General features: G+C 41.0%; 1 protein-coding gene across 4 annotated transcripts; it reads right to left on the bottom strand.

Annotated features, from left to right (window-relative positions):
* Window positions 1-1,320: 1,320 nt before the first annotated feature.
* On the bottom strand, window positions 1,321-22,596 carry SLC18B1 (solute carrier family 18 member B1). Of its 4 annotated transcripts, none has more exons than XM_053972566.1 (15): window positions 22,481-22,596; window positions 19,079-19,242; window positions 16,511-16,650; window positions 15,345-15,440; window positions 13,591-13,664; window positions 12,715-12,862; window positions 10,293-10,449; window positions 8,699-8,835; window positions 7,118-7,219; window positions 6,121-6,212; window positions 4,888-4,983; window positions 4,247-4,321; window positions 2,694-2,787; window positions 2,549-2,595; window positions 1,321-1,740 (listed from the first exon to the last, which is right to left on the bottom strand). In XM_053972566.1, exons 2-15 carry the CDS (start codon window positions 19,119-19,121, stop codon window positions 1,668-1,670), a joined length of 1,374 nt encoding a protein of 457 aa, XP_053828541.1. In that variant the 5' UTR covers window positions 19,122-19,242; window positions 22,481-22,596; the 3' UTR covers window positions 1,321-1,667. The 4 variants fall into 4 exon arrangements, with proteins under 4 accessions (XP_053828541.1, XP_053828542.1, XP_053828540.1 ...); XM_053972567.1 differs by lacking the exon at window positions 22,481-22,596 and adding an exon at window positions 21,948-22,007; XM_053972565.1 differs by lacking the exons at window positions 19,079-19,242; window positions 22,481-22,596 and adding an exon at window positions 17,066-17,167.
* Window positions 22,597-22,610: the final 14 nt, after the last annotated feature.

The following is a 22,610-nucleotide window of genomic DNA, read 5'->3' as shown; positions in this document are numbered from 1 at the left end:
GCAATAGTGACAGAGCTTAAGGCAAGCCTGGCTCCCAGCAGGAAAACAACTTTGGGAAATCTCAGCAGAGACCAGCACTGCCCAAACCTAAGGGCCCAGGCGTGGCTGTGGAAGGCAGGCAGGCAGATGACCCCAAGCTCAGTGCTGCCACATGGGCTCCTGCTCAGGGCTGCCCTGGTCCCACCAATTGTAGTCTGGCTATACCTGGCAGAGTCTCTGGCCATTACAGCTTCTACAGCTGTGTCAGTAGTGGCAGGTTGGTATTTAGACCTGCCACTGCATGAGACAAGCACAGCACTAACGAGGGGAGTGGCTTAGCTTCCCACAGAAGCCCTCACTGCTCTGTTAGAGAAGTTGGTTAGGTTTGTCTAGTTTCTACTGGTGGTCTGGTGAAGTTCACACACTGCAGGGCAGCTCAGTATTTTCAGTGACATTTGTGCTCTTTTTGGTCTTCCGGCCCATCTAAAGTCCTAACAGCACACATCAGGTAAGAGAACATATTGCACAAAACAAGCCAATTAAGTCACACGTCTACAGATCTGTATCTTGCATCCAACTCTAGTCCTTTCAGCTCCTTCTCACCCGGCTCATCATCAGCACTGGCATGGTCAGCATTTCCTAGGAAGTTGAGGTGTACATTCCTGGTTTCAGTAAAGACTAATGTCCGATACAGAAAGGAAAGGAAGTTATTAACAAGATGTTCCATGGGGAGGCCTGGCCTTTGGTACCCAGAACATGGGTACCAAATGGTACAGCTCATTTGGCTACCACAGCAGTTGTTCTTTCTAGTCCAAAAGAGCTCTGGTAGAGAAAGAAGTATTTATTATGTAAAATCCAGGAACTAGTCACAAAAGAAAGATCAGAAGTTGCTAGGACAGACCATTTTCCCCACAGTAGCCCTAGACTCCTTATAGATCTGCTGTTGCAGAAGCAATTAGTACAAACATTCCAGCTAGGATTTATTAGCAAAATAAATCTCACAATCACCAAGCTGAGTCTTCACATATAATACAAACATGCATTTATCTTTTGTGTATGTATATAAATGTATACACCAGATGCTAAGTCTCCCCCAGGACTGAAGATCAGTTTTTATTGTGTAGACATCTCAAATTTTCGTTATTTTGGCATCCCATTTTCAGGCACTCTCAGGATAACACAAGTGCTGGTAAGACAAGAAGTGTTTTAGACTCTTGCTGTCTAAGCAAATGTACAAAACTTAGGGAAAAATTGCTTTATTGAAAACAATATTGTGCTTGGTCCTTTATAATTCTCTTTTTACAAGATAATGAACTTCCTTTTAAAAAAAAATACAGAAAATCACGGTAGCAAAATAATAGCTTTAATCAAGAATAATGCACAGCACACACAAGCACGGAAACCAGACATTTGAAAACACATCTTTTCACATACAGTGGTGCTCTGTACATGGAACACAATTAGACAGGCTGACACCTGAGGGTTACTCATCATTTAGGAGAACTTCCAAAACAAAGGCAGTCAGTGTTTAGTGTTTCAAAACAGTAATGCCTCTACAATTAAACCACAACTGGTTGTTCACTAAGGGATCATGCCCCAGCTCCAGAATAACGAAGCACTGTTAAGGCCAGTCACCTCAATACTGGGTTAAACCACAACAGCAAACACAGAACTGAAAGTATGTCTGGCTACGTTTCATTGCCCATTAGATGAGTCCTTTCTTCATTATCACCAGGAGGATTTTGCAGGCTGGAACTGGAACTGTTTGCGTAAGGAAAAGAACAAGAGAGATTAACACAGATTTTATATTCTCTAGATATTTCTATGTGATACCAAAATAATAGGCAAAGAAGCACATTACATTCAAAGAGCTACATGGATCACTGGATTTGGTCCCCTACTACTGCACAGAACCATGCACTGTTCATTCCCATGATCCTACAATGGTTCAGATTGAAAGGGACCTTTAAAGGTCAGCTAGGCCAGCTACCCTGCCATGGGTAGCAACATCTTAAACTAGCCCAGGTTGCTCAGAGCATGTCCACCCTGGTCCTGAATGTTTCCAGGCATCCACTACCTCTCTGGGCAACCTGGTCCAGTGTTTCACTATCCTCACCGTAAAATTTTTTTCCTCATATCTAGTCTGAATCTACCTTCTTTTAGTTGTTGGTGAGGATACTAAACAGTACTGGTCTCAAGGCAGACCCCTGAGGGACACCACTCGTCACCAGTCTGTGTCTGGACATTGAGCCATTGACCACTACTCTCTGCATGTGACCATCCAAACAATTCCAGCTCACAGACACCCTCCTGGAGGAACCATCAGTAGGGTTTGCTCCTTAATGCCATGGTCCTGCTGTTTGTCTAGAATAGACATTGCCTGGTTTAGCTGTCTGTTTAGGTCAGTAGGGATTTAGGAAACCATACAGACAAATTATTTAAGTAATGTTTTTATTGCTCATCTTATCATTCATTATTAGGTTGGTAATGAGGAAAAATGCAAGCACATATTTCAAAGGTTTGCTTTACATGATGGCAAGCAAAATGAAGAATAAATATCTCAGCATACCTTTTCCTTGTTGCCTCAATGATATAAAATATTCCAGTTGCAAGACCCTTTGAGGAAACAGCCAGTTACAATTGTAGTAATTATAACAAACTTATGCAATAGCTCATAACTGCAATAGATATAAAAATTATGCATAATTACTTACACTTAACAGTGGCCAACCTCCTTGAATGGCTGCGGCCCATTCAAAACCCAGCTTTTCATTTAGAAATCCTCCCAGAATTGGACCTACAAATGCCCTGCATCAAATCAAAATCAGGTATTGGCATCCCAAACATAAAGGATAACATACCATATTCTCAAAGAACTGTTTATTGGGTTTTGTGGCCTTCCTTCATAGATTCTCACCTTTGACAACAAAGAGATTTTCTTCCACAGACCTAACTTTCCTAAAATTCACAGTAAGTATGAATTTGTTGTTTGCCAAGGCCCCAGTAATCACCTCCTAATCTAGAAATAAGATCCACCTCAGAAAGCTGAATGCAGTCTTTTTCAGTGGAGAGACCCCATTAAGGACGACGCTCAAAGAAAACATCTACACTGATCAATTCTATTGTAAGAGAATTTCAAAGTCGTATCCCTCAAAACATAAAGTTTCTAAACTTCAGGACAAAGGTCTGATGAATATAAGCAGGTGGGGAGGCACAATGTGACAGACACAGTCACTGCAAGGCTGACCTGTGTGTAACTGCCCTGCACCTTTATGCCTGTCTAAAAATGCAAGTTATAAAGGTTATGGAGCTGCTGTCTCTTTATGGAAGGTCTTACATTATATGGTCTCTCACAACAGAAAGGGACAAAACTTTGTAACACTAGAGAGACTTCCTAGAAGCAAGTTACATTCTAAAACCAGGCTTGATAGCAGCATAAACTTGGGGTTTGCTAAGTTTATACTATCTGCATCTGTACTAAACCCCATACCAAATAAACAGGACTGCTAGACAGCTAGATCTTGGAAAAAAAAGGGTGCAAATTTGTGCCACTGAAACATACCTGCAACCACAGAGGACTACAAGAACAGATAAAAATATCCTGTAAGTGACTGCCAATAGGGGCACTCTGTCACTTCCCACTGAGTGACAGCTCTAAGGGGCCACTCAGCCAGTCGCATCTTTCAGTTATTTCTGGGATGATGACCCTGAGTTATAAACACACTGTATAGTGTTTATAGAGTGTATATAGAGTGAGTTATAGACACACTCTGCTAAGCTATACAAACCTAAACCTTAAAGAATTGCTGTGACTTAAAAAGAAGTCTCTACCTTAAGCTATCCCAGACAAAAGGAGGAAATGTGGAAAATGGAAAAAGGAAAACAGAATTAGTCAGGAGCAGACATCTAGCTCACTCCATCTGGGTGGACTTAGCTTTGTAAAAAATTAAGGTCCACATCTCTCTATACTGAGCATTAGATATTTTAGTGAAAGAAAAAATGACCACACAGAAATGCAAGCAAACATCCACTTTAATCACTGCAGTTTTTTGATATGCAGAGCAATATGTTTCAAGAAAGACAAGTTCAGAGCATTGTCAAAACAGAAGTTTTACCTTTTGCTGGGTAAAAAGCTTTAACATGCCTACCAGGCACCTGTCAAGCAAGAAACTTTTGAATCAAGGTCAGCACAGTGACAGCCAGGTTTCCATGTGGCAGTAGTGTGAACAGATGAACTCTCATAGCTTACAAAAAGGACTACACTTACCCAAGGGACCACATGGCATTGAAGAGCCCAGACACCAGTCCCAGAAGACTCAGACCTTCTTCAAATCCATTCTCACTGCAGAAGGACAGACTAGTTAGGGTAGTACAATACATATTGTGTCTCAGTCTGTAGCCTCTCCCTACAGACTTTTTCCCCTCCTTTTAATTTGCACACCACATAAATAGTTAACAAGGAAAAGTGTACAGTAGAATGTCTGTTTACCCAGTACTTTCTTCTTTGTTGCCTCTCTGGAGGATTGAAGTGCCATTCCTCATCTCCGTTTTCTCCCAAGCTAAGATCACATCATCACACCAACGCCCCATGTTTCATATGGTAAGTGTGAAACTGTGATAGGTGGTTTTTTAGAAGCAAAGACCTTTCTCCAAAAGGAACATGCTAAGAGTAAATCAAGACCCTTCTAGGTCATTACTGATTACTGATCATTTACAAAGTTATACTGGGAGGATAATGACTGGGGTGCTCAGTCAGAAGACAATAGAGTAGTGGAAGCATTTAAGTGTTACTATTTGCCTTTGTCTCAAAAAGGGGCAAAAAAGCCCCACTTCATATTCACCCCTGAAAAACAGTTGCAGATTCCTAGTGTCAGTAACATGAAAGAAGGGGTGGACTGAGTTACTTACTATGCACATTGCAGGATCTCTGGAAACACTGGGATAGCACTCATGCCAAGGGAAAAGCCAATCAAAACCAACACTAGCACAAATATCCACAGCTGACTGAAAGAGAGGCATTTACAAGAAGTTAGCTGCTGAAGACTCTTTTCAGTAAGGACTCCATTTGACTGAAGGCTGTTGTATCAGCTCTCCCTGACTGATCAGCAAACTATGTGTCCTGAAGCCAATCCTAATACTTGAAAAATCCAGTTCTATGCTTTAGAAAAAAGACTTTGTAAAAGAATATTAAAAACTCGTGCTCAAATTATATATTTTCTTATCAAATGCAGTTCATTTTATGACATACGTATAGGGAAGAGTTAGACAGATGAGGTTGACTGAGCAGTGCCTGTGTGCAAGCATCAGACTTGGTTTGTTGCAGAAGTGAAGGATTTTGAAGTTAAAATTTTGTAGCCTAATATATGACAACCAAATAGACTTAGCTAAAGAATTTTGAAGACTTTACTAATTTATTTTTCTCCCTAGCTCAAATCTGTGATCTAAATTTGAAACCACACCAGTTACAAATCTATGATATTTAAAAATTAGCAACCTAGGAGGAGTTCTATGCATTAACAAGCCTATTACTTTAACACAGTATCTTAACACAGTACCTTGTATCACAGTAGTTGTTTTGTAAATGTAGTAGAGTGTTTTGCTGGGAATTGACTTGAGAAATATGACATTACAGCATTCAGGTACAACAGACATTGTCTTTGCTAGTGAAAAAAAAGCTATACTCTGTCACTTTTCTCAGTAGGCTATATATAGAGAGAAGTAAAATCAGTACTGATGCACAGCCATGCAAATAAAAACACTGATGAAACAGAAAAATTTGGAAAATAAGACAAAATGAGAACTTTGTTTTGCTGAACGGGAAATGCCACAAAACTGCGAGGGAAGGAAAATAAAAAACAACGTTCTTCCTACTGTACACATTAATATGAACACAGTAACACTGAAAAGCAAAAGAAAAGGTTCTATTTTATGAAGCTATAAAACCTCTGTTTTCAGATGCTTTCACAGCTTTACATTCAGTCTCATGCTACACATCAAAAAACAACTATGTTTCATGGTCAAAGGTAGAAGTTAAAAAACAAATCTCTTTCACGGTCAGAGCTGTTAATTACAGCCTTACGGACATACATGACCATGGTTGAAAACACCATATAGCGGGACAGACTCAGGTAGAGGCAGTACCTTTCAATGTGCAGTACAGGAGCAGGTCCAAGCATGAAAAGACACACTGCTGTCATTAAGTCTCCAAATATCAGCAGCCACTTCCTGATGTACTGTGTAAGAAAAGGAAAAGCTATGCAATTTAAAATTGGGAATTTGCCACGTACATCAAAAATCAACAGATTCTTGTTTCCTCACCCCAGATGCAATTACTGGCAGCAATGGCAGCAGAGATTTCAGGATACTGAGCAGTGGTCCTTCTCAGTTAGCGAAGTATTTTAGGTCTTACTCTTCTTTAACATAAGAAACACCCTGTATCATTTTATGATGATCTTTAAGTTCCTTCCAACCCAGGCCATTCCATGATTCTATGTAATTCTCATGTACAAACGGCATTACTAGTTTGTGTCAGGAAAAAAGTATCAGAAAATTGTCACTGTCCTTCAGGCATAGTATTCAAAGTGTAGGTTTCCTTGATCAATTAGCACTGGCTGTCAAACAGGCAGTTTTAGGTGTACCACTGTCAAAGACTCTTTCTATGGTGCTGTTAAGAGCTAAAGGATGAGGCAAAAGGATAGGCAGCCCACTGTGCTGATCTAATTTGAATATTACACTTTTTAAGAAATAAAGTCAATACAGCTAACCAGAACATCTTTACTCCGCTTCTCAAAAGCTAATAAAATTAGATGTGGTTAAAAGCATTGATAACTGGGACATATTTTCCTACTCTCTCTTCCATATTGCTTTGAAAAAGATTGTGCTTAGTCCACTAGAAAAGCTCAGCACACTTCAGCTGCTTGTCTGATTTTCTTTACTGACTTGGACATTCTTAAATTACCCTGGATCTTCCAAAAGAGACCTCCCGCGTGGCAGTTATGGGTGCACATGCAAGGTCTTGAAAGGCAGATCCCTTTAGAAGACCAGGTCTAGATCCTTTGTTTCATCCACTGTTCCCCACCTTTAAGCAAATGCACAAAGTGCTTCAGTCACCCTGCACACACAGCAGGGTAAGACTCACCGGCAGTTTGTCGCTTACAAGTCCAAGGAGGGGAGAAGACAGTGAGTACGAGAGTGCCAAACCAAGGAACACCAAGCCCACATAACCAGCTGGGAGTTTGAACTATGGAAAGGAAGATAAATAAACCAAAAAACAAGACAAAACATATATGCAACATTCATTGAAGGATAATCCAAGAATTATATATTAAGTCAAAATACTGAAATGTGCAATTTTAAGTATTTTACTGATACCCTACAGAGGTTTTTCAAGTATTTGAAATCATCCACAGAGCTTCAGTTTCATTGCTTTCACCAACACTTTTTAAGCATGGAGTGGTGGAAACACCTGACACAACTGTACTCATATAAAGCCTAAATAATGTCAGGAGGAAACATTATGCTATGTCCCCTATACCAGCACACTGGATTCTAACATTACAATCTGACACACTTGAAACAGACACTTCAATACTGAAATTTCAATGGATTTAGTCTCTACCTCTCCAATCTTTAGTTTTATTTGCATTAGAAAAGCCTAAGTACTGTATTTATCCACTGTTAACCAGCACATCTTAAAAGTAAGTAGTGCCATAAAACTCAACTCCAACTTTTCAAGCATAGGATGATTTTTATGAGAAGGAATAAGAGGTTTTTTGCTGACACCTGAGGCCCACATTTTCGTAATAGACACATATTTCTGCACTGAAACAGAATGTGTAATGAATCAAAAGCACCTTAGTTCCTCAAGTAAGTGCCTTAACTAAGAGTTAGAAGTATTCCAAGACATTTCATATGGTATAGACTACATAAATATTCACTACTTCCTTGTCATATGCAAATACATGATAATAACTCTTAATTTAGTGCTTAGAATACCTGCCTAGAGGGCCACAGCCCTTTCACAGCAAGTATCTGTCAGCACAGAGCAGAGGGAAAGCAGAAGCCACAGAATCACAGATTCTACAGTGGGATAATTTCAGATCCCTCCTGGGAGATGGAAGATGTACATTCACATCTCATCTAATGAAAAAAGTTAGCATCAAGTCCCCTCTACCGTGGACAAGTGCTCAAAGTACTGACTAGGCAGACAAAAAGCAGCACAACCATCTGTGAAACATTACCTGATGGAAAAACAATTAATAACTAAAGCCCTTAAAGACCATTGCTTAATTTTACCTAGAGACAGAATCTTAAAGGGGTTCATATCAAGAGATGTAACGCTGTCAGTGGCTGCAGCAGCTTTCAAGAATTTGATTTCAGGAAGGAAGAAGAAAATCCCATTTTTACAAAAGCAGTTTCTATGCCCTATTCAGAGACAGTACTTTGCAGCTGAAAGACATTTAAGTGGAGAAAGCCCATTTTAAAAGGTCTTACACTTCTTCATTCTCAAAGTTATCAAGACCCAGCAGGAAGAGATGGTGCAATAGATATTGACTTATCAGTACTGTGGAAATCAAGTTATTTGGAATTCCTACAACTAACAGTTAACTAAAGCAGTGTTAATTGGATGAAGCTCAATTTTGTTAAGGATATTTACATTTATAACCAGTTACTCACTATTTATTAAGTCAAGACTTCACTGCATGTTAGCAGGACTTACCTTCTTTAGGATAAATAGAGATATTGTGGGATCAAAAAAACCCAAGCATGCACTTAGAGAAAATATAGTGAGACAGAGTATTAGGACTTTTGGCAGAAGAATGAGCTTCCAAAAGGATTCCTTCCTAGGAGTTGAATCTGTTTCAATAGAAGAGGGGGGGAACTGCATTATTTTCAGCAGCATAAGTTCATGGTTGATCTTCTTGCTTTAGAAAAGAAATAGTATTTCCTTTTTTTTAGTCTTCTTACTCCTGTTGCACAAGAGATGAAAGTCAATAGTTGATTATTACATGCTATACTATTTTTATTGTAAAAACTAAAACTCAATAGGTGAAGAAGAAAAGCATACAATTTAGATTCCAACACTGCAAATCCCCAACTTGGAAAGAACTAAAGCATGTATTACTCCAATTATGTGAAAAAAGTATTTGTTTCTCTGCTAGCAGTTATACAGTGAAATCCTCATGGATCTGTCTCAGCTTGCTACACGAACACATATATGAACAATTCATATCCAATAAAAGAAACATGCTTTGAGAGTAAGATAGCTATTTATCAATTGAGATCTATCCAAGCTTTTAAACAACTATTGAACTCCAACATGTTCAATTTGTACTCCAGGAAACTCAGATGTCATGGTTATGTGGGATTTTTTAGCCAGGCCCTCTTCCTGATGGTATTTCTCCTATAATAACTGAATGTGGTCTCAAAGTATATAAACAACTGAAAGTTCAAGCATTAGCATCTACCAGCTCAGAGCTAGCATTTATGTAACATACTTCCAAACTGGCAGCAATATCATGACAATTTCAGAGTTTGGGGAGGTCGGGGGGAAAATCAGCAGTAGCAACACATGGTTAATCATTTTAAGTTTCTTCTAAAAGCCAATAAACTTATTCTCCATTATTTTTGTATTAAAGGATAAAAAAAAATTAAAGAAGCATTTCCAAGTTACTAGCTTTTTTTCTCTAGAAAAGAATAACAGAACTGTAGCCTTACAGTCTTGCGTGAGGACTTATCTTTAAGCTAGTTTTCTGTCCAAGGAGGATCATCTAAAATGTAATAAATTTATACGACCTCCATCACTTCATTGAACCCCTCTTTTATTAACGTTTTAACATTCTTTCGTGTTAATCAGATCCCGCATTGTTCAGTACAAATAAACACTTTTTCTCCCTATAATTAGTTTTCCCCTCCACTGTTCACTCCTCAAACATGTTGAGTTCCCCTGTTTTAGGCAAAATTTGTCTCCAGCTTTTCTTCAACTAGCTGCAATGACAGACCTATAGGAAGAAGACACAACTGGTCCTCTACAAGCCCTAAATCTAAGACAAAAGAAAACAAAAATATGTCCCAGTTCACTTGCATACAAAGTTCTACTGTTTGCAGAAATGGGCATGAGGAGTTGTGTTAATTCCAGGCCATCTCATGAATTTAGGTTAGCATCAAACATGGGCCTGATCAAGATGATAAGCTAATTCAACTGAGGTTATGTCCTCTGACTTGGATCAAACTCCAGAAGCTGACACTTTTTTAAAGACACAAGTACATGAGAAGTTAAGGTGAGTGAAGGAAGCAGGTAGAAGGATGCTTACCGTATCTTGGCAATAAGCACATATTCACAGGCACCAAAGCCAACACTATGCATCCCAGCGTGATGAAAGGGACCTCATAACCAAATGATTGATACAAAAAGCCACCCAGAGGTGGGCCCAGCACCAGTCCGAGCCCTGAAAAAATTTCAAGGCTGCCCTAAAGGATGAAAAAGAAAGCAGAAAGGAAGTTGGTGTGTTGAAAAAATACAATGCAACAATACAAAGCAAGCCATGTGTCTGAGGAGCAGCACAACATATCCAGGGTAGTGAAAAGCAAGACACTTCATTGCTAAGACAAGAGCTAGTGACCTTCACAGGGTGGGACAACAAAAGGAATTCCAGTTATGTGTGTGACAGCCATGACCTCTTTTGCTTCACTACATGGAACCACCCGTACTGCAATATTCACAACTCTGCTGTCACCTAACAGATCTCAATTTTGAGGCAAGGCAAATGCTCCAGTAGCAGAAAGCATCCACAGGACACCTCAGGCTGAAGGGATCACCTCTCCCACCTGCCATTACACTCCAGCCTAAGTGAAAGGATCTAAACAAACTTACACAGATGGGTCATTATCTCATGGGATGAAATACATGTGCCAAGTTAAAGCTTTGTCTCCATAAACAACTGTTTGGACTCATTCCCTAGGTGTAGGAAAAAATAATGAAACTTCAATGAAACTCGGATTGTTTTGGATATAATTTAATAATTTGTTCTGTTTTATATGATACTAATTTGTAAAAGGACAGTAATACAAATACATCTTGTGCTACAACATCATAGTCACCACTGTCAACATCTGCCTCAACTAATCAATGCTTAGACCACCAGCAAGAGCTGGTGGTAATAACTGCTTACAGATAAAAGTTTTGAACCCAGAAAGATACTCCAGGGAATCATCCTCATCTTTAATTTTAGAAGTCAGAGAAGTCAAATCTCCTGAAAACAGAGTCAGCAAAAGCCAAGTTCTTTACCCTATGTCAGTCTAGGGTTACAACCTTTTTCTTTCCTAGCAAAGAAAATAACTAGGCATGGCCATTAACATCATTGCATTCAGATGATGCTTTCACTTTTGTTGCTCACCAGTCATACAAACATTTGATTTGTGAGACTTTGGTTCAAATAATTTACATGATTTGGGGCTGTACATCGTCCTTCTAAGTTAGTGAAGTGGGGAGGGCATGGAGGGGAAGCTGAGACATTGCAGTAGTACAGATCAGAGGATAAGATAAACCTGATACTGTAAGAGAAGTAAGATTGCTTATGTTCTGAAGTCCACACCTCCTCCATCCACAGAAGGATCACGATGATGGATGCTCAACTTCCCACGCCAACAAGGCAAATGTGCCTATATTTAATAACTTCCCCATATACCATCTAGGGTACCCAACAAATAAAAGGAAGGCTGAAAAAATAGGTAACTAAGTCCCTTTAAGTCAACATTACTTCACTTACTTATTTAAATTATGTTTTAAAATTTGCAAACAGGAAACCTTAACCTTATTGACTGAATAAATCCAAACCATGATTACAATATATACATTGCTCTCCAATGAAAAGGTCAGCTAATCACTGCTGATACAACTTAGTAGTTTTTTTCTAGTTAGAAAGACATATTCTTATAGATACATATTTATAGACGTGATTAAACAGCTTAACAACAATATCAATAAAAGCAGCAACTTTTTTAATTTTACTTCATTTCCTTAAATAAGTTCTCAACATTTGCTCACTCATTAAAATTTAACCCAATTATTTCTGACAGAATAAATTTGAACTGAAAAACACAATTATTGAAAAATAGACAGATAAAGCAGCATTTTATTAAACACAAAACTTTTCTTTAACACCTTAAAACTTCAAATGAAAAAGGGTAATATCTCTAGTTAAAATAAATTGTTGATGATCAGAAATACTTCCCCCCAGATTTCAAGAAATTCCAGCTCTCATCTTTTCATAAATAACTTTTATCAACAGATTAGAAAAATTAAGCCAAAATTGTTTCAGTTTTGCATCTTTCAGTCGTTTAAATCAACACCATTTGAATTAATTTACCATTTTTTTAATCAATTCACATGGATTCTTACTATCCAGGCAGAAGTAGTCACTAAAAGCTGTAGTAGTGTTTTATTAGTATTTTGTCTTGATTTTCACTGAAGAGATAACTACTGCCACTAATGGTCAGCTGTCTTCAAAGCACAGGCAACTAATATATACTGCTTAATTTATATCTAACAAGAGTTATGCTAAGGTTTAAACTCGTTCTAGGATTGTGATTCTAGATTACAAATAAAACATTACATGATGATTTCAAATAAGCCTGCATATGAGAAAACAGATTTTCTCCTCCTGATTTTAGGCTGCCCACTGGCAATTTGTCACATTGCTGGAACTCAGCTGTAACACTGCTTTCTGAACTTACCAGGACAGTAGCTATATTAGTGGGAAATGCCTTTGCAAGGATTGAGAACGATGCTGTCATTGCTGCTGCAAAGCTTATTGCATCCATTGCTCTTACTAAAAAGCAGAAACCAATGAACATTGGTCCACTTGGCACCTTGTCAAGCATTCTGGAAAAGAAAAATCCCAACAGTACATTGGACTTCTCTCAGGATGGAAGAAGCCATCTACTAAAGGCCCCATAATTTCTTGCTCATTAAAAGACACATTTACAAGACACTCAATGCTTTCTATTACCACTTTGAACCACATCAGTGAAATCATTCAAACTCTACCAAACTATTTCTAGCAGCTTTCTCCTTTTCTCCTTTACTTGGCAGTGAAAAGAGCATGAAAACCGTAACCTGTGAAAAACTCTAATGCCACCTTTGTTGTATTTCATAGCTTTTCCAAGCACCTGTGCAAGAAGTCTAATGCAGTGTGTTAGAACTAACTAATAGGAGATTCATTACTACTAAGGCATTTATTTTGCTGAAATTAGTGACTTAGCCTCTCACCTGCCAGGCAAAGCTTCCCATTTAAGCCAAATATTTTTAAGGAAAGAATAATTAAAACATCATGCAAAAACAGTTTTCTTATTGCTGCACTTTGACAGGTTTCTCACCGTCCATGAACTACTACTTAAATAGACAGAACCTACCTCCTCTGAAACCTAGTGAAAGGGAGAAGTGCTTCTGCTTTACAGGAGGTAGATAAAAATTAAAGATGCAAGAAGTTAGATGATCTAACCAACACACAAAAGATGACCAGGAGTTTCTAATTTTATGTCCATCTTTTCATATGGATGAAAATGATCGGGAAACAAATGCTACAAAACCAAGCAATAGAAATTACTTACCCAAACAGAATGGTCACACATCCTGAAACAAACATCCCTGACACAAACATGAATTTTGCTCCAATTTGTGAAAGCTGTAAATTAAATACCATTTTTACATGTTAGTATTTCAAGAAAAGATCAAAAATTTTCAACGTAAATTACTGTAAAGAAATCAAAAGATTATGGGAACTTTATACCACCTGTAGCTAAAAGATTGGGACTGATGCGCCTTCATTCAATAATGAACCTAAAAATACTCTGAACAGTTAAGTGACTTAACCCAGTTTTAGAAAGGTAAGACAATGCTGCAGTTAACTATTTCACAGCAGCATGCTGCAGCTTCTGCAGAGCAGCAGGTTACAGCAGCATTCCTCATTATAAACAAGCAGAACGTTTGTTTCTAAACCTCCCCTCCAGCACTATCACTGATTGAGGCAAGGCCAGTAATACCCAACACAAATCTGGCTAGTGAGAGATAATGCAAGCTGATTTTCAAGCAAATTTATGACAACCCTTAACAGCACAAAGCTTTGGCACGGGAAGCATGGTACTTTCAGGTCTCCTCAGGTCTCTCTCCCATTCATCACCAGGGAAGGACCCCCCCACCTTTCTTCATTTCAGACTCTCTCACCAGAGTGGAGGATGACAAGAGGCATGCCATAAAGGAAACTCAATCCCACAACAAAGTACAGCTGAGCTTCTAATTCCACGCTGCAACTTCCCCTAAGGACAGCAGGTATTTCAAGCTCCTTTTTTTGTTCAGGCCTGAACAAAGTCCCTGCCTTTCAGCCGTTATTACTAAAGCCCACATTTTGCTGGGTTTCACTGAAACCCTCAGCATCTCTGATTGCTGCACTGTCCAGGTCTATTGATGCTCACTTCAGCTGTATGTAGTGAGGATGGCACACACTCTCTCCCCTGTAAAGTACTTGGTGAGGCTTGTGCCATAGCTGAATACCACTACAGGCACCAAGACTTGGACTTAGTAATGACACTTATGTGACACTTTATGATCCACCTCAGCACCAGAGAAAAAGCATTCACCACTCACTCACTCCTCAGCAAAGAGGCTGCCCAGTCAAAGACAGAGACGATTTTGAACTCTGCAACAGCCCCAGCTTAGGTAATGATCCTGAGCAGCCCTAGCAAATAATGCGTAGACAGCAGTGCTGCAGCACATAAACAAACATTTATATAATTTATTTGTGATTTCTTCAACATGAAAAAAATCCTGAATCTCTGGGAAAGCTCAAGTTACAAGAACTGGAGACATTTCTCTCATATTACTATAGAATGAAGTTGAAGGGGAAACTGAGTTAAGCAGCAGAAAGTCTTAACAGGAGCAAATTAAAAAAAAAAAAAAAGACAACATAGCAGAAAAGAAGAAGAGGTGCAGCTAACTAAAGAAAAAAACAAAACGAAACCAAAACACCTTAATGTCACCAAAGGCAAACAGAATATATAAGTGCCACAAATAAAATGGGGGGGGGTAGGAGAAAGGAGGTCATAGAAAGCAGAATTGATCATCAAATTACTCTAAAGCAAACAGAACAGTTACATGTCTGTTGTCCTATGCTACTCTCAGGAACAACAGAAGAGTACTGACAAGACTTAGATCACATTCAGACTGACTGGTCAGACTCCAGTTACTGCAGACAGAAAATTACAAGAGCACTACTGAAGAGATGTTTCCTTTCTCAGGCTTGCAGAACTGCCTTCACGTACCAACCTGTGTCATCACAGAAAAAAGGTACAGCTTCAATTATACTTACATAATTTCCCAATATTAAAGAAGTCAAGAAATTGAACAAAGCAAAACATCCAAAAATCAGGCCAACAATTGTGTTACTGGCACCTTTTTTTTCTGCCTGCAAAAAAGATCACAACTGTGTTAAGACTCAGTCAAATTCTTGAGGTGAACAACATTCATACCTTGCATATTTAAATCATTTTAATTGTCTATTAATGCAGTAAGAAAGCAATTTCTTTTCTCAAAGGCAGTAGGGGCTCATAAGGTAACAACACAATTTAAAGATATGTTGCACTTCTAATATGTCATCAAGGGAAAAGCAACGTTAATTTGTCAGTGAATGAAAGTGTGTTATTTGCTGAACAGGCAGCCAGACTATATAAAGGCAGCTTCAATTTGTGTGTAAGGGTACTAGCTACAAAACTTTGATCCCTTGCACAGTGAGAAGGCAGTAAACAGAGATATCTGTTATCTTTACTGTGACACGCCATCATATAACAAGCATCAGACAATTTTTTTACTTATTTAGCTGGTTAAACACACTCACTTGGGCACAAGCAGAGGAATATTTAGAGAAAAAGAATATTTCTTTGGAAATACTTGGTAACAATTTGGTCATGAGAGAAATGGACTTCTGCTGCAAAGGCACCATGATCATCTTTTTCTTTGTTGTATTCATTCAACATAAGCAGAGATTTTATTTTTTTTTTCCCTTCCTAGGTCAGGAAGTCAGCACAGTTAATGATGGCCCAGAATGAGTTAATGGAGGTAGCTATAAATAAAAAGTCATTGAGTAGGTAGGGCACAGCTCAGTCAAGGAGCAGTCAAAGACAGTCAAAGACACAAGTCAGGACATTGGCACAGTTTAATCTCATCTCTACAAAACTACTATGCAACACTGAGCAAAAAATTATTTCACTTCTCCAAGAACCCACTTGGACTTCTATCTCATCTCATTAGTTTGCTGTCACCTCTGCAGTCATAGGGAAGATTAATCCATGGACAAGCTCCAGGTCACCATTTTATGCACTGTAACTACAGCAGCATCATGCTATCACTGAATTCCCACAACTGAAAAGTCTTAACTCAGAGCTTACAGCCAGCCATAAATGTCCCATGGAGCTCAAGATATTTCTAAAAGTTTCACATGGAAACAAGTAATGTAGAGTAGCTAAGTTGTTTGTTTACCTCTGAAGGGAAAAAGGGTCCCAGGATTGAGTAGCACATCATTGAACTGAAATTTATAGAAGCTGCTGCAACTATTGTAAAAAGCTGTTCTCTGGTAAGCAGTCTTGATTCCTCACCAACTGCTTCTGACACGCCATCATCTAAAAGTACCAAATAAAAATTATAACGAAGTATTAGAAGCTGACAAAGAGGAACAATTTACAAACCAGGTTGGAAAATTAAAATCCACACAAAACTTTTCCCCTCCCGGCTCTGAGAACGGAGCGGAGCCGTGCTGCCTTCTACCCCGTGCAGGAGCGCAGACCTGGCAGCGGCGCAGGAAGCCGCCCCTCAGCCCGCCCTGGAGGCGCTGGGCTGCAGCCGGAGCTCCCCGCCGCGCTCCCGGCCCGGCCCGCGCCGTGCACGCTGCACCTCAGCGGCCCCGGCGAGAGACCCGTTCCGCTCCCCGCGCTCCCGCTCCGCTCCCGGCCTGGCCCGGCCGCAGCCCGCGGGGGAGCCGCTGTCCCCGGCCCGAGCCATGCCGGCGGAGGAACGCGGGGCGCCCCCGCCTCGCACCTGGGGGCTGCTCGCCGGCCGCGCCGCCCGCCGCCCGGCTGCCCATGGGGCCGCAGCGGCGCCTCCCGCCGCACGTGTGGCAGCGCCCGCGGGCTCGGCGAGCACCGGGGCCAGCGCCAGCCCCGCCGCCGGCACTGAGCATGCCCGGCCCGCGGGAGCGGCCGCCGCCCCGCGCCCGGAGCCGCCGCCGGGACTGCCCGCACGGGCCGGCAGAGCGCCGGGCTTGCCACGGTCCGATGGCAACCTGCCGGCAGCCGGGGTACGCTGCACACCTGGCTCAGGGCATTCACGGTACATTGCTAAGATTGGTAGACCGAGCAAGATAGTCGATGATTACACAGCTCCAGCGAGAGGAGGAGCACTTTCAAGTCATCATGAGTTCACAAAAGGATAACAACAAAAGCATGATATATTCAAAGTATAACACAGAAGTAGAGTGAATAACAGAAACTTATAGAGAAAGAATAAAATTGTGGCAAGAGAATGAAGCATTCATTTTTGTGGTTGAAGATGCAGTCAATTATCTTCAGGAGATGAAATAATTCTTACTCCAAGTATTTGCTCTTTCAAATCTAGACTCCATAGCTTCCAACTATTTTCAAACCCCAATTGTCCTTTCATTACTAATTACCTATGAGTAACCCAACAAAGCCTATAGAGTCAGATTTCCACAAAGTCAGTGTGCACAGAAGGCTGAAGTGTGAGAAGTAGCAGTGATACATGACTCCAATAGTGAAACATGGCTATGCACTGCTCATTATTGCCAAAAGAAACTTGTTAACAGAACATGTTGGTTAATTCTTCACATATTCTTATTAAGCTATCATTGTGGTTTAACACCAGCCAGCAACTCAGCCCCACACATCTTCTCATTCACTCCCTCCCAGTGGGATCGGGCAAAGAATCAGAAGAGCAAAAAGTTAGAAAACCTATGTGTTGAGATAAAGACAGTTTAACTGGTGAAGGAAGAGCCATGCATGCAAGCAAAGCAAAACAAGGAATTTCTTCACCATTCCCAGGGGCAGGCAGGTGTTCGGCAATCTCGAGGAAAGCAGGGCTCCCTCACATGTAAGCATTACTTGGTAAGGCAAATGCCATCACTCCAAATGTCCCCCACTTTCTTCTTCTTTCCCCAGCTCTGCATATGGTGAGCATGACATCATACAGTATGGGATATCCCTGTGGTCAGTTGGGGTTAGCTGTCCTGGCTGAATCTCCTCCCAGCTCCTTGTGCATCCCCAGCTTCCTCACTGTTGCAAGGCTGAGAAGCAGAAAAGGCCTTGGCTCTGTGCAAGCACTGCTCAGCAGAAACTAAAACACCCCTGTGTTATCAACACTGTTTACAGCACAAATCCAAAAACACAGCCCCATACTGGCTACTGTGAGGATAAATAACACTATCCCAGCCAAAACCAGTAGAGCTACAAATACTTGCTGACCTTAGAACCAGGACGTGTTACCAGCCTATTACAACAGTTTATCAAGTCTAATAAATATATATATATATCTACATCTACAACTTTAATAACATGTATTTTTTCTTTCAGATTCCAAATTGAATGTAAGATTCAAGGTTTAGAGCACTAGTTCTCTATAAATCCTAGACATAGAGTCAAATTCATGGCTTATGTTCACAAGGTAAAAACATAGAAGGACAATTGCATTAAGAGTAGCTTCCTTCATGGATATCCAGGACATTATGAAATGCTCAGCACATGTGGGAATACATATTCCTTATTATTGCTCTGTATAGTTGTAGAGATCTTAGAAAGACTTGCATTGCAATCAAGAAAATCCTTAGTGCATATTTACATCATGTTAGTATTTTTTTTGTCAGCAGCTGCACAATGCTACTGGGAAATAGTTTAAAATTACTCTAATGTGACCACATGATAACCACATCCTTTTAGCACCTCATGCAAAATCTGTAGAAGGCAACAGAAACCAGCAAACTGTTTTGTTCGGTTATCATGAATCAAGGCCTTAGTTAATTTCAAATTGGCATTGAAATACCATAGCTTGTCCTCTCTCTGAAACTCCAGAACGACCTCTCCATAATTTCTTCAAGCACTTGAAACTTGACACAGACATCTCTTGCACATGGGTGGCTGTTCTTTTCTACATCTGGAGGCAGTTGGAAATACACATCTCTCTCTTGGGACTCATGAGCAGAACTTCTGTGGATATAGAAGAAGAAGGTTTCCAGCTTGATTTTGCACAGGACTGAGAAATAACTTCTGTTTTGCAAGGAAGATGAGACAATTCTATCCTATGACATTTATTTATTGTTCATGCTCATGTTTTGTATTTCTAGAGACAGATGTGAGATGAAAATAAGTTTTTGCAAGGATTGTTCAGAACTGAAATTCAGAACTTATTGTTCAGAGTTTAGCAGTGTCATGGACCTCTCTTGGGAGTTTGCAATACCTGATAATTTCATCTGCCTACATGGCTGCCTCACCAGACTGTGCCACTCAGTTCCTGAGTCTCCAGTTTACAATATGGCAGTTAAACTATCCCTGAAGTCTGACATTTTGAAGAAAACATGGGTTGTGGTTTCCAGGGTGAGTACAAGGGGAAGATACATGTTACCAGAGCAAGAGACAAGGAGACATAATGGGGAAAAGGAGTAGGAAGAGGATGGCTGAGACAAGAGTGAACCATTATAGTCTTGCTGCAGTACTGCTCTTCTGAAAAAGTCCCCAAGTTTGGTTCCCATTTTGATCAAAGTGGAAAAAGAAAGGAAGGCTGCCAGCCTGGAAAGGGAGAGTCAGGGAGAGTCAAGGAAATGAATGGCAAGCACAAAGGGTAGTAGCTATAACCAAAGGGTTTTTAAATATATGCAGCAAGATGGTGAGTCCAAATGGATTCCTCAGAACAGCAGGCTGGAGAGAATCAAAATTCTTGAATGCCATATGACAGCACCTCATCTTCCTCTCCCCAAATCCAAGTTTATAGGTAGCATGTTATGCTGCTTGAGAGGACCAAGTTCCTCTGCTGGGGCTGGCTGCTCAGTGAAGCTGCAGGTCAGCATCTGCACTGACAACACCGCAGCCCTTTAGAACCCTGCAGCTGGCAGCCTCTCATTTTCTAGCACTCTTGTTACACCACTCACCCAGCCTCAAGTGCACTGGAAGTACTTTTAGCACAGGGCTGCAATCCTTGGTTTAAACATGTCATTCCCCATGGCTGTATGCCAGCATTTGAATTGCAGGGTGCTCAATGAACATAACTCCAAGGGAAAATGCAGTGCTTAAGTAACTAGCTATTGCTTCTAGGAATATGGACAGAAAGGTGGAGCAGGTGGAGTAGTACCAACAGCATGCAGAATGCCCATATGAACTCTAAGGTCACAGCGTGCAATGAAGCAGACCTTCCAACAGGATCACATACTTTCATTAGTTATTAGACAAAAGTAACAGACTACTACTAGGCTATACCAACATTTCCACACAGAGTTCAGTGCCAATAAAAACCTCCTCTCTACAAATACATAACTTTTATCTCAGCACAGCTTTGTTTTCTTGCAAGTGTTCTAGGAAAACTGCTTTTTAGTGTTCTACTGCGAGAATATTAGACTATACTTTGACTGTTATTATCATTCTTGCTGTAATAAAAAGCTTTCAGATGTGTATACTTCCATCTTCTGGGCTGAATGTATATAGCACTTCCTGGAGATACTGATGTGTCTTAGGCTGCATACAGACTTCTTATCCTTTCAAGACCTTTAGGGGAAATAATGGTATATTGGTCCACTCAGTACAAAAACTACTCTATAGATTAGGCGCCTTTGAGGCTTTTCAAGGGCACAAGAAGATTAAGTGATGGGTGGATATAGGGAAAAACATTCTCCCCTGAAGAAATGGGAAAAAAACAGGCAGTATTATTTGTGTGTGCTTGCGTGCTTGCATGCTTTCTGAGCAGTACAAAGGAAATTACATGTTCCCACTTTTTGTGGAGGAAGAAGGGAAGAAGTCAGGACCACATGTCTCACAGGAGCTGCTAAATTAGAATATCTGTGTTGGGACTGCAGTGGTTGCAACACACTGGGGTATTGCAACAGGAGTTGCAGTTCAGAGTTTCAAACAATATATGGCAGTGTTGGCGGTGCCAAATGCATCTCAGAGGCTACCCATGTTAGCAGGGGGCAGGCAATGTAGTTCCTACCCCCTTTGTCCTTGGTAGCTCAGCTTGGAGGGAGAGGACAGCCCCCATACTGTGCTTCTCTCTCCATGACTTGCTTAGAGTTGGCTTCTGCCCTTTCTAGATCTCTGTAGTGTAAATATATGTGGCTGCCTCAAGAGTTGAGATGAGCTGGGTCTCACAGCTGGAGCCTGGAAGTGCTGCAGCCCCCAGCCAGGCCTTTCCCCTGGGCAAGCTCCGAAAGGCTGTGCAGCCTGAGCTGGGGGCATGTGGGGTGGCTCCGAGACAGCTGAGCAGGTTCCACTTTTCCTCTCTGTCCTCCTCTGCCCTGACCAGCTCCAGTGAGTCGCTTTTGAACAGTGTCTCTTCCCTAGCTGTATTTAGTTTACATCTTGCTGCTTGGCAACACCAGGAAGACCAAGGAAGAACATATTGTGGAAAAGATGGCTGACAACACTGGTGACAAATGTGTTTGATTGCACTAGCCACAAACCATGGCTATCAATATTTGTTACCTATTTCTCTTATATTTTATCACTATGTACTTTTTACACAGATGGTGACACGTAGAGTACCCAACAGTCAAGTTGGCTGAAGCAGCTGGGATGGACAAAGCCCGTGTCAGACTGACAGCACTGGAGCAAGGAACACATTGCAGCGTGGTGGCTGGGCTGCACTTGCCATCAGCTGAATCACCTGTGCATGTGTGACGGGAACAGGGGCGAGCAGTCCTACTTACGAGGTTTCCAATCTACAGCTCAGTGTTGTGACCCGCTGGCAGAGAGGGGAATTAGGGTGTTTTCTCCATGTTCCCCATTTCTTGGCCACCAGCGACACAGGGATGGTGCCAGTGAGGCCAGTGACCGCTTTGGCAGCACCAGGTGCACATCCTGCCCTGGGGAAGCAGCCCAGGTGGCCCCTGGCTGGTGATCCACCCCTAGGTGACTCCTGCCCAGCTGTCACAGTTGGTTTTCCCCCCAGAGGCTGCTCCCCCAAATCAAATGGAGACTTTAAGGACTTAAAAGTGTTTTTTTCCGTTAAAAGAACAATGTTCCTTTTTTAAGAACCTCTTGGGTGATAGTTTTCCTTTGCAGACTAAATTTGCACCGTTCTTTCCCTGGAAAATAGCAAACCGAGTTTCTTGTGAGGCTTTATTTAATCCTCATTGAGGAAGGGCCTCTGCTGTGACTGCTGGGGTCAGCCATTGATATCAGCAGAGGTATCTCCCATAGAGTATTTGTTTGACAAAGCCAATTTGCAGTTATTGCTTACAGCTACTCAGTTTCATCCTTTAATTTCTATTTCAAACCACTTCCCAGCTCTTGGTTTCAAACGTGCACAAACCTCCCCCTCCCGTGGACACGAGGCAGGTAACCCTCAGGCACCGCGACGGGCAGCCCCG

This window comes from Vidua macroura, chromosome 3 (assembly GCF_024509145.1).
Source record: "Vidua macroura isolate BioBank_ID:100142 chromosome 3, ASM2450914v1, whole genome shotgun sequence".
Classification (NCBI taxonomy): domain Eukaryota; kingdom Metazoa; phylum Chordata; class Aves; order Passeriformes; family Viduidae; genus Vidua; species Vidua macroura.
Note: the sequence above shows the minus strand (reverse complement) of the source record. Positions and strands in the feature narration are given on the sequence as shown.